The 12,267-nt window shown below is 36.8% G+C and overlaps 1 protein-coding gene across 2 annotated transcripts in view; it reads right to left on the reverse strand.

Moving 5' to 3' along the window:
• Nucleotides 1-651: 651 nt before the first annotated feature.
• LOC121466643 (leucyl and cystinyl aminopeptidase) overlaps nt 652-12,267 on the reverse strand; it is a 96,563-nt gene continuing 84,947 nt past the window's right edge. For both annotated transcript variants that reach the window (XM_041680430.1, XM_041680429.1), the window contains exons 13-18: nt 11,973-12,129; nt 8,077-8,261; nt 6,227-6,388; nt 4,906-5,046; nt 4,235-4,316; nt 652-3,694 (exon numbers count right to left, since the gene is read on the reverse strand). In XM_041680430.1, coding sequence (XP_041536364.1) covers nt 3,563-3,694; nt 4,235-4,316; nt 4,906-5,046; nt 6,227-6,388; nt 8,077-8,261; nt 11,973-12,129 — 859 coding nt within the window. In that variant the 3' untranslated portion in view covers nt 652-3,562. The remainder of the gene's footprint in view (nt 3,695-4,234; nt 4,317-4,905; nt 5,047-6,226; nt 6,389-8,076; nt 8,262-11,972; nt 12,130-12,267) is intronic.

Below are 12,267 nucleotides of genomic sequence, written 5' to 3' on the forward strand. Positions count from 1 at the left end.
GGAAGAGGAGAGATTATCAGAGAGCAGTATTTCACTCTTTACCAGGACAAAATCTGTAAAACAAAATATAAAACATACAAAAGTACATGTGTATGTCTCAAAAGTATCCATCACCCCCTCAAATTCCCACAAACCCTCTAAAAATCAATCATTTATTCTGCTAATTATTGCCCAACTAGGCAGCAAGGGATGGAGAAAAGAGTACATTTGTCATACTTTGAGACTTCCACCTTTCATTTTGTACTTCTTTGATATTTCACAGATTTAAGAACAAAATAAAAGAACACAAAGCCCAGAAAAATATATATCTGAGTTTTAAGAACTACAAATCTAAGAAGACAGAACATTTCCAAAAAAGAGAATTCATTCTGTATAAATAAAAGTAAGGTCAGGGTGGGGGGGGGAATCTATATTATACCTATGATCCCAGTTCTTAGAGGCCCATATAAATCAACCCTTTCCTATCTGTGAACTCAGTCTGGGACTGTAGTCCTCAGTAATAGTGCACTTGAGATGTACTGTGCCATCCCTGAAACCCACGGAACACGTTCATATATAAGTGCTAAGCAGTCTGATTGAAATTTATCATTCTAGGTTCTTTATATTACGTACCTTTAAAGTCCGATTCAACAACAGAATATCAATCATGCAACAAACACAAAACTTAATTTTTATTTCTTGCTTCCCAATAATCAATCAGAAAGAATTGTTTGGTACCCAGTAAACCTGATGCAGCTAGATTTGTTTTTTATACCCAGGACTCTTCTGGAAGCTTTTGTTCTAATAGTGGCTAAAGTTTCATAAAATGAAAACACACATGGCAAAGAAAACTAGTTAGGTAGAACCCGTGACAGCAAGAAAGTTTGTAAACACTGAACATCGACAAATACAATTTCATTTTTAAAGACAAAATGAGACAGAGAAGGCACAAGTTTCTGGGGGTAAACTGCCATTACTTTATCATAGCTAACTCCATATTAGTAGAGTAAATTTACCTCTTCCAATTCCTAACTTTCAGATCTCCAAATGAATTTTTCCACAAATCTAGAATTTCTATTTTTCCAGTTCTATTTTTCCTAATAATCAATATATGCCTTCACATTAAATTCAAGTACACCCTTTCTCTGTAGTCAACAGAACACTCTTAACTGCTTGCTACCCAGTGATGTCAGGGATTATGCTCAAAGCACAAGCTGACCCCTGAGAGTCAATCTTCCTTCCTAGAAGTACAGAATGCAAGGTAAATTTTGGAGGAGGAAAATCTGAATGCTACCAATATACTATGAGACTATAAATGCTACCTCTCAGCCTTACATTCTTGACTTTGAGTTAGTTGTAAGAAGATGTACATAAGCAGGCTAACAAAACATGAAAATTTACAGAATTCTGTGGGGAAATTAAGAGTAGGCCTATCAAAATTAAAAACAATTGAGGTGAAGATTACCGGTAAGAGTGAAAATATTATGGCTCCAGTATCCTGGGAATGAATAGCTTCTGACATTAATAAATCAAGAATTACCTCTTTTTTTTTTGCACATAGCCTCATAAGACTCTATGTACAATACTGCACACCACACACATTCACATCCATACATGGAAGAAAGAGTTATTTAAGACAAGATTTGCCATATGCAGAGTTACATAGATTTTAGGATCAATGCCAAGATGGGCAGGTAAATCTCAAGATTGAACTGGTCTTGAGAAGTAGCAAAAGTTAAACTCTGTATCAAAGTAGAATTTAGTAATACAACATGGTAAAAAACCAAAAGGAGGCAACCAAACCCACAAGATATTTTTCCTTCACTCTAAAAATACAAAATCCCCTAACCTTCAGTATCAACTAAACTACCATTCATTTACCAAAAGCACAAAGGAAATAAAGATCTACAATTAACTATTTCACGAAGATATCAAGATGATTCTGAGATTCTCAGGAATAACATTTTCTACTCAAAAACACAAAAATGTTTAGAAAAGACTAAACTGAGAGCAAACACTAGGATTACAGTAGGCTATTTTCAGATTGTCAGCCATTAAAATTTTGTTATATAAAAATATTTTCATAAAATAAACTATAACTTTGTATTCAACTCCACGTATTCTAACTTTACAACAGCTGAATAAAAAAAGTGGTCTTTCTATGGTCTGACTGTGGAGTGTTTTCAGTGTTCACAAATGAGTAATTCCCTTTTTATGTACATGGACAGTTTTCAAACAAAATATAGAATTCTCATGAGTTATTAAGAAGAAAAATCCTCCCCTAAGAATCAAAGAAACACAACAAACTAAGAATAAGTCTGCATAGCTCAAAAAATTCAAGTACAGTATTTCTCCTTCAAAAGGAGTGAAAACGCCCGCATTCTGCTCTGGATACCCTCCCTCACGATTCCTTTGCTTGATCCTTGGCCACTTTTTAACATTAGTTTGGCCAAAAGAAAAGAAAAAAAGCTATTTTTTTCAACTAAACAAAATCACTGTTTTAAACAGTGAAGAAAAGAATTCATAGCCCACCATATGTTCAACTATTCCTTTTCCACACTCTCTCATTGTCCCTTTAAGGTACTATGGTGAACTTCAAAATAAAATGCTTTAATTTCTTGAGAAATGCTTCTAATATACACTCTAACATAAAATTAAAAAAAAACCCCACATGGATATGATTCACAGAGAAAATGGTATGATTTGTTAGGTCAAAAGGCAACTTAAACAAATTACATTCTTGTTGGGAAAATAACGACAAAAACACCAGTGCTGCTTAACAGAAAGCTTGCCAAAGCACAGAAATACTCCTCTACAGCAGAAAGTCTACCAGCAGGACTAACCAAGTGTATAGAGTTGGAAGGTACTGGAACTCATGATAAAATAATGAACATTAACTCAGTTCAAAACACCTTCTTACAGTAGTGCCATAAAGATGAAGCTGAAAGTGTTAAATATTTGGAAAACTGAGATTTTGGACCTGTATGTTCATCTGTTCAGTTCAACAGAAATGAGAAAAATCTTTAGAACCTGGTTATTCTGCAGGAAAAATTATAATATAGATATAAACATTTTTAAAAGACCCCCAATCAGGGCAGACCTGCATACCTGAGGTCAGTTGTCTACAGCTGTATCTTCAATGCCTTTTTTGCTTGACTCTTCCAGGCTAACTACCACATCCCAGGAGCATCTATCAACAAGACGCAGCAAATAGCTGACCAATCAACAGCCTGCAAATAGGGTAGCTCTTACAGCAGACTTTCCTTGGTTGCACTGTGTCAATAACTTTCTGAACACTAAAAAATGGAACACAATTTCAAATATGACCTTTTTCTCCATTTGTGTGTCCAAAGCAAAATTACTCATTGTTTTTGTAGATGGTGGGCATACAGGTGAACATAACTTTGTAATAAATAATTACTTACTGCCTAAACACATTTCAGAAAAGACATGAAAAACACAATTGGGCCCTGAGCTAACTAGAACTCCTAACAGTGCAAAACAACTCAGTAGCATGCCTGCCTTCACTTCAACCTTTACAAAACCAGCAGAGCTGTGGGCACCGGAAGGTCAGCTGTGTGTGCTACAGCCACAATGTCAGAGTTTTCAGATTCCTTGACATCCACTGGATATTCAGCTGAATAACTTCCAAAGCCTCTTGGACACAGCGAAGCTGCAAGGTTGCCTCTGACTGATTTTCAAAGAATGCCTGGACCTGCAAACACCAGAGAAGCATTTTAAACAGGAGAGACCGAGGTTCCCCTGACCTTGTAATGGTAGCTCCAAGATTTGACACCTTGGAAATAGCAGCCCTACAGCCAAAGCATTTGCATCTATCAAGTGTGGTAATATCTTTTCTTCATTGCTGGTGCCTTTACTCCTGTGTCTATTAATTCTTCTTTCCATATTATTTCTTAAAATAAAAAAGAACTCTGAAGAAAATTAAAGCAATTTAAAATTAGACTTGATAAATAAATTCACATTTTGAATGGAATTCTTCAAAAATAATTTCATTCTTACTTCAATTACTTTTATTGAGGAGAGAGCAAGTAGTGCTGAGAATGGAACCAGAACTTCACTTCACCTCCTTGCTATATATGCAACTGTTTAAAAATAATCTCAATGTAGAATCATTACCACTGATAAAAGAAGATGGAAGAGACTGGAATTAGCATGAAAAGTCTCTATTTCACTTAAACAGAGCAGCCTAAAAGGAGACCATGCAGCTTCCTTCCTAGAATTGTGTACAACCAACCTCAGACAAATGTGCCTTCGTTGAAAACAAGTGAGTTGACCCAGCAACAATACTCTGTATGGTATAGGAGCCCAGATGGAACCTGAAGAAACACAAATAATAAGAGAGAAAAATTAAGCAGGTTCTGACAACCAAAGAACTGTCGTTCTAGAGCATGAAGGAAATGCTATACTGGAAAGGCAGAGCGGGGGTTTCCTCTTGGAAATACAGCCCAGAAGTTGGGGTGTCTTTACACACTACTGCCAGTGGGCAGGAAAGGAGGTGGGAGCTTGGGGTATTCAGGTAGAATTTTAATCTGGCTCTCAAAAATCATCAATACCCAGAAACATTATTATTGTTTTAAGAGAAGAATACATGTGCTACCTAGCTAAGTGTGGTTCCTTAACTGATGTCTTGGCAATCAAGAAATAGTTCTAACACATACAGCACCTATTCTGAAACAGTCTGGAACTGTGCTAGGACGAACAGCTTGTAAGGTGTACTTGACCTTGACCAGTGTTTCAATGGACACCACTGCTGAGTGCAATGCTTCTAAATATAGAAAGTTGTTGCTTAAGAAGTATTTCCCCACTTAGGACAAATCAGAACCCAGGAGCCAGCAAAGCACCGGGAGCCTATTGTAAATGCACAGTCTGAGGATATGGAATTCAGTCATTCCCCAAGAATCTTACTTATGTACAAGCTTATTCCAGTTTTCTTTAACAAAATCCCAGGCCAGCAAGTGTCCAGGAAAGTGCCTGCCCACTGTCCTGATGATAAGTGACAACTTCTGTGTTCGGATGATATCACCATCAAGGCTACTTTTCATTAACCTGAAAAAAAAAAAAAAAACAGATTTAGCCTTCAAAATTATTGTATTTGAAGTGATGACCAAACTTGTATTAGCACTGGGTTCCAATGTAAACCTCTATCTATTCGAGCTAATTCAGGTTGGACTAGGCTAAGATTAGTACACAAGTTAAAACCTGTCAATTATTTTAATCATTATGATACACATACTCATGTTGTTATATAACGATTTACAATATATCAAGGAAAAAATTCTGCAACTTACTACAATTTTGGAAACTAGCATATTTTCTGGTTTTTCAGGTCAGGAATATTTAGCCTGTATACTTCAGCTTGCAAACCCACAGACCTGATACTATTAAAAAACAAAGGAAGAGGACAAGATGAAGGGTCCGAAGAAGCATTTTCACATCTTACTCCCTGTGCTCAGGTACTGTTTGCATATGTATAATGGGAGTTTACAGAATGTTGTGCTAAGGTCAGAGTCTAGCCATTGCTGTAAAGATCATGCTTATTTACAAAGTATCATTTAGAAAGTGGATCTGGGCGGTGTCCAAGGATGTCTCTGGGACACTGTTAGGATTTAGCTGCGTGAACGTATATAAGAGAAGCAATGAAGCTAAGATGCTCTCTCTATCCCTGGTATGGCTTTCAGTATCTACGTCCTAAGGTGTATGCGCTTTGAATCTCCTTGGACACTTGAGCCTTTTTAACTCTGTCTCTTCCTGTTCTCTTTGTCAGGTCTGACTGCCTTTTTTCCACCCACATGATGTTTCCATTCCTAGGCCAGGTAGTTGGACATTAGGAAGAAGTATGAGCAATAAATTCAAAGGAAGATAGAAAAATAGTTCTCTTTTTCTGAAATGTTTCCATTTGCAAAGTGACAGCATGAGTAGATTGATATCTAGTACAGCAGATTTTAGCACATCATGCCAAGGGAGGACAACATTTCCCAGCAGGGCACAGATGGGGTTTATGATTACTAATATCTTCAAATCTCTCAAACAAAGTGCATTCTGAACCATCTGTTAAGTTCAATCCTCAAGCTGAAGCCCGGTTCATGAAAACTCATCACAACCTTGTCCAATTCAGGTCTAAGAAGAAGTCAGTGAGAGTTCAAGAGAAAACGGGCTCCTGTCCTAAAGAGCAAAGTGCTTTTATCTTTTGGTTTCTTTGTATCGTATTCTTTGAACGGTTCCATACCAGTAAAGTTTCTGTACATCCTCTGAGCTAGCAAGAGCTTCAAGTATTTTGTTCTTTTCTGCTTCAGAGCCCATGGAGAAATACATGCTTAAGAGGAATGACCAGCCTGTCTCGGTTCTTGCTCCAACTTTGAACACAGTGGTCATGACATCAGTAGGCAGGCTACAAAAGAGAGTGAAACATGAGAATAACAAGGAAAAAATATCTGACTACAAAGGCAAGAAATTGACTGGTAGTGTTTCTGGGTCCAAATAATAGTTAATCTTCATACAGTTTTTAGAAATGAGTAAAAAGGTAATTCAGTGACTGCTACCTTCCTATAGTTATGACCTTAAAGAACGTAAGTTGAATTTAATATAATAATTATTTACTGAGAAGACATGTACCTGCATACTGGGAAGGAATGAAACACACCCCTTTCTCTGTAGGAGATCATGGGCTATCCCAAAGTACACAGAATAACTATATGCATTATAATACAGTCTGCTAAATGTGATGGTATAAATTGAGCAGCAAATGTATGCTTAGGAGGCAGGAAGGGGGTGAAACACAACTGCCTTTATTTAGGTCTTAGAGCTAGGACAGATTTCAGAACCTTATTCAAATTCCCTGTCTCAGCTTTCCAAATATTTTAATCATTGCTCTAAAATGTTCAATAAGGAACCTGGAAAGAATTAATCATATCCAGAACATTTCTCCTAACTGCTCACCCCACCAGTCGTTTCACTTCTAAATGAAAGGAGACAGCCATCATACTCTGAGAAATAGCTGTTATCAAAACGTCAGAAAATTAGGGTTTTCTGTGGAGATATCGTGCATCACCACCATTTAAAGTACTTGCCACACAAGCGTGAGGACCTGAGCTCAGTAACTAGCGCCCAGGTACAACAGAACTAAGTATGGGACATGCACTTGTGATTCCAGTGCTGGTCAGTTGGAGACGGGTGGACAGAGATCAATGGTAGAGCATTTGTCCAGAAAGTGTGAGACTGTGAGTTAGATCCTCAACACCACAGGGGGAAAAAAGTTTTAAATACAAATAAATGAAACAGAAAACTAGGCAAAATATGAAAGTGCTTGTTTTAACCTCAGTACTCAGGAGGCAGAGGTAGACCAACAAGGGTTACACAGTGAGACCCTATCTCAAAACCACATCAACCAAACAAAACCAGAAAACACGTTGTGGCAACGTTGTGTAAAAACAAACAAACAAAAAACAAAAGCAAAACAATACAAACAAACACACAAAAAACTCTGGAATATTTATACTCTGTTAGTGGACATAAAATCACATACTTACTATGGGAAACATATCATGAAAGTCCTTAAAAATTAAAAATGGAATGCTAGGGAAAATAGTTCAGTGCTTGCCGAGCATGCATGAGTACTTGAGTCTGATCTCCAGAACCAACAGAATAAAGTCAAGGGGTGGTATAAACTTGAAATCCCAGGGGCTCTCTGGCCACTCAATCTAGACTATTTAGGGGAAGTCACTATCTAAAAAAAGTGTTTCTGAGGATTTGGCACTTAGGATTGTTTTCTGGCTCCCTACATGTGAGTTCTCGCACAAACACACATATATATGCACATGATAAAAACAAAACAAATAAAAGTTCTCTATGATCCAGCAATAGCACTTTTGAATATATACTGAAAGAATTTAAATCAGATTTGCCAAAGCTAATTATATGCTCAAATTCACCGCAGATTTACAATGCCAAGAAGCAGAAGCAATTCAAATCTCATAAAAAATGCATTAAATTTGGCACATGCACATAGCAGAATATCATTCCTTCCTTCTTTAGGAAATAATGAAGGGAAAGATCCATTCAAGCAGATGTACACTTCACCTCTGAGTTCCGTTTGATGCCATCCAATTGTCAAACAGCTTTGTGGCCTCAGTTGTACAATTATCTAGGTTATGGGCACAGGCAAACTCCAGCAAGGCTGACCGGAGCTCTCGAGCAGATGGCGTGCCCTCATCAGTCCAAGTCTGCTGCTGGATTTGGTTCTGGAGCAATTTATATATTCTGGTCTATAATAATGAAATATGATTATAATGATATTAATAATTCAATAAATTATGAAATCAGTACAACTACATATCTTTTCTCCAAGATTTACCCAATAAGAAAAAAATGACAAGATATTACTTATTAAATATTAACTGACATATAAAACCTACATTTAGCTGGTATGAAGTACCCAATAACAAAGCTACAGACAAGTAAGACTTAAGAATGATACAACTAAACTCAGGAAGATTTTCCGGTGTCTACACCGTAGAGAACCTTTATTCTGTGTGTACTCGACTAAAAGCTACCTCCTTCCTACCTAAAATATCATCCAACTGCTGGAATTTCCTTGTCTGATGATTTCTGTATTGACAAATTCAAAAATAAGAGAGAGAATATACCACTATTACTGTTTATTGTAATAAATATAGACCAGGCTAGCCCTGAACGCACAATTTCCTTGCTGAGATTACAAGTAAATGTTACTATGTTCTGCTAAAATACGTTTCTTTACTAATGATTTAATACTTAAACATATTTAATATACCACCTAGTTTAAGGTCATAGCAAATTAACCTAAAAAAAAAACTTAAAAGAAAATGAGGTCTCTAGGGAATAGTATATATTCCCATTTTTAATGTAAAATAGTCAAAGTTACAGAAAAATGTAAAAATAGATGTATAGTGCACATCCAAATGTTATTCATCTAGATTTATGTTTCTAACTCTTCAGTTTTGTGTACATGGTACATATACATTACTTTGTTTTAGTAGAATTGTTTGTAAACTATAGAGACAATAAAATTTCATTTACATATACTTAATCTACATGTGATCAAAATACCCTGAGGACAATTGTTCAATCTCATCTGCTATTCTATACAATTCATTGTTACAGTTAGTTCTGAATGAGAAGCTATTGTGAAATATGTGTGTATTATAGAATCAGCAACCCCCCTTTTAATCTCTCTCCTACACAGAAGCATAAAAGCTATTCACAGAATATGGAATATTCTGTTGCAATTTATTGTGCACCACAGAGGGAGAAGATACACAAGATTTAACAATACTGTAAAAAATATGCACCCAGGAAATCCTAGAGGAGAAAAACTTTGATATAAAATGCTTAGTTTTTTTTCTCAGTAAAGAATATATCTACAAGCTATACATAAGGAGGATCAAATTTAAACAAACAAAATCAATTGATGTCCCTTCTCCTCAGTATCTAAGCACCAGTGAATTTCTCCTTACCAGTTACTTTACATCACCACCACCATCCGACCTGTGCTGGCTACTTTTATGTCAACTTGACATAAACTATAGTTATCTGATCCTCAAATGAGAAACTATAGTAAATGGATCCTCAAATGAGAAGCTATCCCCGTAAGATCTGGTTGTAGGCAGGCTGGCAGAGCATTTTCTTAATTAGTAATTGGTGGCTAATTGGTTCTGGGTGCTAATGAAAACAGGATGAGCAAGTCATGAGAAGCAAGCCAGTAAGCAGCACTCCATGGCCTCTGCATTAGCTCCTGCCTCCAGGTTCCTGCACTATCAGAGTTTCTGATTTTCTGCAGTGATGGCCCAATAACTGGTAATATAGTGAAAAACAATTTTACCCAAGTTGCTTTTGATCGTTGTGTTTCATCACAGCAACAGAAAACCTAACACATTACCTCATCCCAATAATAAAGTATCATAGATGAGTTATGAAAAAATCTTTTAACCCCCCAAATTCAGTTTAAGTTTTTTCAAAGTATTATGCTTTTCTTGAAGATCACCATCCATCCCTAAAGACAAGAAGAATTGGTATAAGAAGTTCTCAAGGCTTGTGATAACACATCAACTTGCCTTTGTTTGTTTAAAGACAAATAGAGACTAGATACCTTGTGGAATGTTTGAGGTGGGAGAACGTGGAATTGGAAGATACTGGCTGTGCTACCTGTCAATGCAGGGCATCCCACTGGGCTCCTGCGTCTGTATTGGTACCTGCTGTCTTTAATTGATCGACCCACTCAAAAGCATAAAGACACAGATCATATGTCTACTGTTTTTGTCCCAAACGAACGAAGAATCAAAGAAAATTTAAAAGTACTTATAACCAGAAACAAAGAAACAATGTGTGGGACAGTTACAACTTAGAATTTTATCTTCATAAACCTCAGTGGAGAGACACAGCAACACCAGTGGAAATGGCACTTTGAAGCACTGGAGCAGAGAAAGCCTGACACTTGAGGATGCTTAGACTAAGCTTTAAGCACCCACACCCCACAATGAGAGGGCTTGATTTTGCTAGTCTCCTTATACCAAATGATTAAGAGAGATTCTCAAAATATTTTCAGTATATTTGAAAATATGATAAGCATTTTACTAACATAATTCTACTTTCATAAAAATCCTGCTGTTTTAAATGTGACTACTTAAATAAGTGAATCAGTGTAGGGATAAGTCCCGCCCCTTAAGGGGCGTGTTCGCCTCGGGCTAATGTCTGCCTATAAATTTGGCGAGCAACCTCCGAGCTCTCGCTTCTGCTTTCCTGGTCTCCGCGGGAACGGTGGTTCTGTAAGTCTATTTCTACATTAAAGCTATATATATATTTTTAAAAAAAAAAAGTTAAGAGAAAGGTAGGTAGTAGATTATCCTTTACAAGACAGTCTACCCTGCCAACACCTTGACTTCTAGCCTCCAGAGGCATAATAAATAAATTCCTGCTATTTCTGTATATCAAGTTTGTAGTAATAAATTAAGGCAATACTAGGAAACTAAGATAATTAGTTAATTATTGTTGAAGTATAAAAAGTTAACAGCTGAACACTATCAGGTGACTGGTCTTACTAAGTTGAAGACTCCTTGGAAATGGGTACAGTCACTGCTATGTACCAGCAGCATTGCTCATGGGAGGGTAGTCGGTAACAACTCCTAAGCAGGTAATTTTTAGAACATACTGCATTTTAAAAAGACCACTAACAAATTAATAAGAGATCTATTTTCTAAAAGACCTTATTTTAATGTGTGTAAAAACAAAAGAGGGTTCCCAAAGATATTTTCCTTTTAGATGGCTCCATTTGGTAGCAGTCAAATGTCTATATTTTGATATTCAAACAATACTATTTCATATAAAAGCTGAGCCAACTCTTCATAATAAGGACTGGCATTTTTCATCCAGAGCAGAGATTTTTATAATGAGTAAAATAAAGAAATTAGAATCTAACCATTTGATTTCTTTTTTAAAAAATAATTCTACTTTTTTAAAAAAGAAAACAAACTATCATTTTTTTTTCCACTTTACATACCAATCTCAGTTCCTATTCCCTCCCCTCCTCCTATTCGGTCCACCTAATCCTCACCCTACCCCCCATCCACTCCTCAGAGAGGTTAAGGCACATTGCTTTGGGGAAGGTTCAAGGCCCTTCCTACTATATCTGGGCTGAGTAATCCATCCAAAGAGAATAGGTTCCCAAAAAGCCAGTACAAGCAGTAGGGATAAATCCTGGTGCCACTGCTGGTGGCCCTGCAGTCTGTCCCAGCCATACAACTGTCACCAACATTCCAAGGGTCTAGTTTGGTCCTATGCTGGTTCCTTTGCTGTCCAGCTGGAGTAGATGTGCTCTTAACTGCTGAGCCATCTCTCCAGCTCTGTTTAATTTTTTAAAAGGCATGTTAAGACCTGAATAGAAATTCAAATAACAGTATTAAAGGTAAGTCACAAAAGAAACTGAAAAAAGAAAGACTTACCACCAATCTTGAGGCCAGGTCCATATGTCCCAGTTTTTCCAGGAGGTTATAAATGAGGCCTGTCTGGAACAGGGCTTCAGTGATGGGTGCAGTGTGGGTCTCATTTCTAAGATAGTCAATCAAATCAAATGCCATCCGAATAGGCACTTTGCCAAGGCTAAAGAATAAATAAATAGGAAGTGTAAATTTGCTGAGATACACATAACATGGAGGGAAACTTTAAAGTGAGTCAGTGAGTCTGCAGACAAGAAACTTACGTTTATAGTAATATTAGGCAAAGTTAGACTCTTGTAAT

Source organism: Microtus oregoni, unplaced genomic scaffold (genome assembly GCF_018167655.1).
Source record: "Microtus oregoni isolate MIOR12 unplaced genomic scaffold, Mior012 000033F_ref0000390, whole genome shotgun sequence".
Classification (NCBI taxonomy): Eukaryota; Metazoa; Chordata; class Mammalia; order Rodentia; family Cricetidae; genus Microtus; species Microtus oregoni.